A 5373-nucleotide genomic window follows, 5' to 3' on the forward strand; every position below is an offset into this window, starting at 1 on the left:
ATGCCGTTGTAAATGGCTTGATGGAAAGCAGGTGTGTAGTCGGGGAGGGTGCACAGCTGATTGCAGCAGGTGAGTGGAGGTTGAGCCGGGAGCCAGGAGTGACAGCCACCACGCCCACACAAACAACACAGACAGGGGGAAACAAACAAACACAAAGGAGACGGCTGGAGCAGTACAGCCACCACAGCGTTACCTAATGCAACTCCACACTACGTCTTACGGTGCCGTGTACCGGAGGGGAGAGAGAGCATCGAAGGGGGGAGAGAGAGAGCAGCGAAGGGGGGGAGAGAGATGTAATACGGTTTCTTGATAAAGCTGTGGAGACGGAGTATGTGCTGCAGGGAGGTGGATGCACAACGCACCCAGGAACGAACGCTAGCTCCGGTCCTTTTCCCGTGAGGGAAACTGTGGACTCGATGCCCTGACAGGCTGGAGTTTGTGCAACCTGCACAAACACAAGCTCACCATGATTACAAATGGTGAAATGCAATGTAAAATTACCGAAAAAATACCAGCTCACTAAATCACAACCGCTCAAACCAACTACAAACTACTACCGCGGATTGGGCAGAGAACGAGTCTGAGAAAGTTAACTCCCCCATGTGACGTAATATGACGCGGCAAGGTTTCAGGCAAGGTTAAGCATAAATGTAGTAAAAAAAAAAACCTGCAAGTTGCTCTTTAAGTCCTTTCACTTCCTCTGCATGTTTTCTAAACAATAACACATGTTTACATGAACAGTAAATTAATCATCTAATCAAATGCTGTAAGTGGACATACATCAATGATAATACAGTAAAGACAGTATTCAAAACATTATTTAACCTTTACTTAGCATACATTTCAGTGTAGTTAATGGAACTGCAGAGCACAGTAGATTGTTAACACCACATCTGGCTGGCTAATAATACCAACACTGTGATCACACCTTAGGGAAAGGTGGTTAAAAGACGGAGCGTTCAACTCTTATTCAACTTCTACAGTAAATCTTGAATGATGTCACCTTGCTGTGGGCGTAAACTACAGATCCCAGCAGCTTCCAGGTGCCCCCCCGGCGGTCCATACGCAGCATGCGCAGGATCTGCAGGAATCTCAAACTCCTGATGGCCGAGGTGGCGAACACATTGCCCTGAGAACCGGCCGCCAGCACTGATACTGAGGCGATCAGCACCATGATGTCTGGAGAGAGAAGACACATCACAGAACTCTGAACACGCTGGGGAAGATACAGATCCCCGATCAAATCAGGAGTGAATTACCAACACTTTACTGAGTACAACGAGGACCGATTTCCGTGTAATTCAAAAGTTGCTTAGAGTAGTTAGAAGCAACTAGAAGAGTCAAGTTTTCTTGAGTTTGTTATGTTCTGTTAATGGCAACCAATATGGGGAAAATTACAAGAACCCTTAACAAAGATGGTTATTATATTCAGGACCAAAGCCTCCAGCATTAGAATGAATGGAAAAAACACAGTCTTTGTAATGTTTTATGATCAGAGAGGGGAAAAGTACACACATCCTTTACTCAAGTAGAAGTACAGATACTTCTGTTTAAAAATACTCTGGTAAAAGTAGAAGTACTGACTAAATTTCGTCACTCGAGTAAAAGTAATATGGGCTTTGAAATGTACTTCAGTAAAAAGTACCCATAACTAGCAGCAACCTGTTAAGCCCCAGACCCTGGTTTTTTTTTTCAGGACACTGTGTCTCAGGGGATCTTAATATTTAAGAACCTATTAATGTTTTATACCAGATTAACGGAAATAATCTCAGCTAACTGACGACATAAACCATTTTTACCAAAACAAAACCCAAGTCTCATAAGAAGCATCTAAATGACCCCTTAGCGAAAAATGCTAACGGACATTGGCACAGAACTCAAGATAAAAGTACCCTTATTACTTATCGTAGCTGCACATACAAGATGTCCGATTAAAGCTGAGGTTCCACAGATTATTTAGGTATATAGTATCATCACTGAGTGATCCGAACTCGCGACAGGGGAAGCAAACACAGACATCGCAACACGTACCTTTACGGAGCTTCTAGGGAGATCGTCTCACCGTAGCTGTCAATCTGATCAAAAGACGTGTTCAATCGCATTAAAACGAGAAAAAACGCGGCTGAATCGGTTAATCCATAGGTTTTTAACGTCTCTTTATAAAAACATTATTTCATTTATAATCCATAATTCCATTTTTATGTAAAAATCGGACAGCAAAAGTTAGCAGCTAATGGTAGCCACCAGAGTGGCTGCTGCTTCCGGTCTTGGCTATGCGTCAGTCTAACACAGGGGTTCCCAAACTTTTCCATGCCAAGGCCCCCCAAAAATCATTAGCTTCTGGCCGGGGACCCCCTTTGCAAACCCACCAACAAGGAACCTACTACCCAATCATCCTGATTTTTCGAAATCCTGGTTTCATGTTGTATATTATTCATGGGGACATAGTCTAACTACGTTTTGTTCAATATAAACTGGAAAATCTGGCTAAATCGTTTTTTTTGAGAAGACCCCGTAAACCCACCTAAAAGTTTAGAGACCGAGGGGAACGACCTAAAACTTACACTGTAAGAAAGATTTAACAGTCTCGGTTACCGTAGCTCCCCTTGAGGGTGTATAGGAATAAACCATTACACACACACAATCCTGGTCACCAAAAGTTTCACCCCGGCGCCGGGAACCCCCCGGCGGTCCCCCGCGATCCCCCCGGAGTCTTTTAACCTCCCTCTATTCTTTTTTTTTCCTTTCTGTTTTTTTTTTTAAATTAATAAAAATTATTTATAAAATTAGACTAAAATTTTTTTTAGTATAAATATTTTATATTAAAATATTATTACCTTGATAAATTAAACGGTTATCAGTAAAAGACTAACGATAGTCAGTTTTTGTAGCAAGTGCTGCGGTACGCAGTCAAATCTGGACCGCCAAACGCGGTAAATAGTTCGCGGAAACGAGGAGTGTCGCTCGTTCGATCGATCAGTTTTACCTGTCCAAAAACTGTTTCTTGTCCATTGCCTTGGCTGGTTGTCGGGACGACACCTCCTGTGACGACGTTTTTTGGATTCTTGAGGCCGGGTTAATTTTAGTCTTCCATGCTCCGTCGCATGTAATTCATACCGAAATGTCGGTATGGTCTTTTTTAACCGGTACTAACGGGCTTCCACACGAGACCAGACCTATGGGGAGTTGCCTCACAAATGTTGAAGCTTTGAAGTCCAGTGAACACTTTTTTTAGGCCGTCTCCGGCCTTTTTTGCCGTTGAAGAAAGTCTGCATTTCTCCCTAGTAAACCGGTCCGTTAGACGACCGTAGTGTGTCCCGTTCGATGGCAAGGGCTCGCCCGGGACTTCCGTAAGTAAAAATGAAGTAGGTGTAACGAGCACGTTTTTTTGGAGTGTGTTAGCCCTCCCTAAACGAAATGGTCGATGGTTTCTGTAACAGGCTCTTACGAACCGCTCCTAACGACGATTTTTTTACTGCGACAGGGTGAGAGCCTGTTGTGGCATCGGCTGCCTAACCACTGTACCGCGGTCCTGAAGACGAGTCGAAAAACCTCGTCCACTTCGGCGCTCATGAACGCGAGAAGTTGTATCTACTCTGTGTCTGATAGCTTACTCCCGGTTGACGAACGACATGTAAGCTAATAAAGGTCCTCTCTAAACAGCCCTTTAATGACAAAACACTTCGTGAACTTTCTTCTTGGTGACCTTTCTATAAAAAGTTCAAAACCTGCTATATGTAGCTCAATTGCCTAACTTGACCCGGGAGACACACCACCAACACAAGCCTGCCTCGGCGCGCATTACTGGCCGTTCTAGTCACCTCACCTGGCGAGAGTAATTCGTATTTCGGGGCGTACATCAGCGGTGGTGCGTACAGGTGGCACTCCGTGGAACAGCGTTTTTCCTACCTATTCTCAACTTAGTCCATGATGTCCTCCACACATGTTCACCACTTAAATAATTTCGGCGGGGAACTTTGTGCTGACAAATGGGACGAAACCATTACTCTCCCGCGGGCAAACTCCCCGACGACGAAGTGATTTGTACGCGACCGACAGTGCCCCCGCGTCAAAACCTTGGCACAGATACTCGACGCCTCCCTCCAACCCTCTCAATAGAGAGAAGGACTTTTTCGTAGTCGACCGTCTCGCCAAGTGAGGACTACGTTTGGACCGTAGGCGTTTGACGTAACGTACAGATCTGTAATAAAGACGTAGGTTTACGTACTGGTTTCGTACGTTCCTGCACTGTGCATGTATGCGTCCACGTTCCTGTTTCAACGCACGAAGAAAGGTTTTTCTAATACGACACCAGGTTTGTTGAAGGTCCTCCCTCAGTGCTCTACAAGGGTGATGAAGTGGTCCTCGACGACAGTACACTACTAAACCCGGAGGTAGGAGAGTTACTAGGTCAGGGTGGACCTCGTGGAGGTTCCTATAAAATTTCTGATAAAGGGACTGGAACTTTTGTGTGTAAATTTGACCCAATCCTTTGGGGAAAAGGGGCGCCACAGCCAAGATCAAACCTGGTATTTCAGTGTCCTCCTCGACTAACTCTACTGTTTGAGTCCCCTAAATTTTGATTTGAAACTCCGAGAAGGGGACAGATTGATGACCGATGTACATTCTTTCCTGATAGGTGGAACCGACTGTCCCGTGACTTTCGGAAGAGGGAAAACGTTGTTGAATGAACACACTGGACCCGAAAAGTTGAAATTTCCATGAGTTTGATTTGTATCTCGTGCAGATGTTACACCTGTTACTGTACGCATACCGTGACTGTCTGTAATTCGGGTCCGAACTGTCTGACCACATCCTCGGTGGTTCGGGTAGGGAGGGTGATCACACTAGTGACAGACAGTGAAGGTTGTGTGTGGTGTGTGTGTGTGTGTGTGTGTGTGTGTGGTGTGTGTGTGTGTGTGTGTGTTGTGTGTGTGTGTGTGTGTGTGTGTGTGTGTGTGTGTGTGTTTTTCTCTCCAAACCAAAGAAAAAAGACAAAAACATAGTAGTTGTCAAACAACTTTCCAAACAATAAGTCACCCTTTATATCACAACTTGAATGTCTTGGTTCAGTCAAATTATCTAAAAAAAGAAAAAACCTGACTTTTGAAACTTCTGTATTACGTTCTTTCTGTTTTTTTTTTTTTGAGAACGTATACATTTATATAAAAGACATCCCATTTTACATAACGTTGATCACAGATATTATTCTTTTTGTAACACCACCTTGTTTCTACGGGACGGTATGTTAGAATAAGACACAACTTTTGTATAACAATTATAATAAGAGTACGGATTTGTTTACATTATTAATGTTCATAACTTATCTCTTATTTTCATTGTTTTTGCAAGAATTTCAACTACACACTGTAT

The 5373-nt window shown here is 43.8% G+C and overlaps 1 protein-coding gene across 1 annotated transcript in view; it reads right to left on the minus strand.

Moving 5' to 3' along the window:
- Positions 1–1003: 1003 nt before the first annotated feature.
- The window catches only part of LOC104941047 (potassium voltage-gated channel subfamily KQT member 2-like), a gene marked incomplete at its 3' end in the record, with an annotated part of 12184 nt that continues 7814 nt past the window's right edge, over positions 1004–5373 (minus strand). Inside the window, exon 3 of the mRNA XM_010766083.1 lies at positions 1004–1179. Coding sequence (XP_010764385.1) covers positions 1004–1179 — 176 coding nt within the window. The remainder of the gene's footprint in view (positions 1180–5373) is intronic.

The sequence above is a fragment of the Notothenia coriiceps genome, unplaced genomic scaffold (genome assembly GCF_000735185.1).
Source record: "Notothenia coriiceps isolate Sejong01 unplaced genomic scaffold, NC01 NC01_scaffold00003059, whole genome shotgun sequence".
In the NCBI taxonomy this organism is placed as follows: domain Eukaryota; kingdom Metazoa; phylum Chordata; class Actinopteri; order Perciformes; family Nototheniidae; genus Notothenia; species Notothenia coriiceps.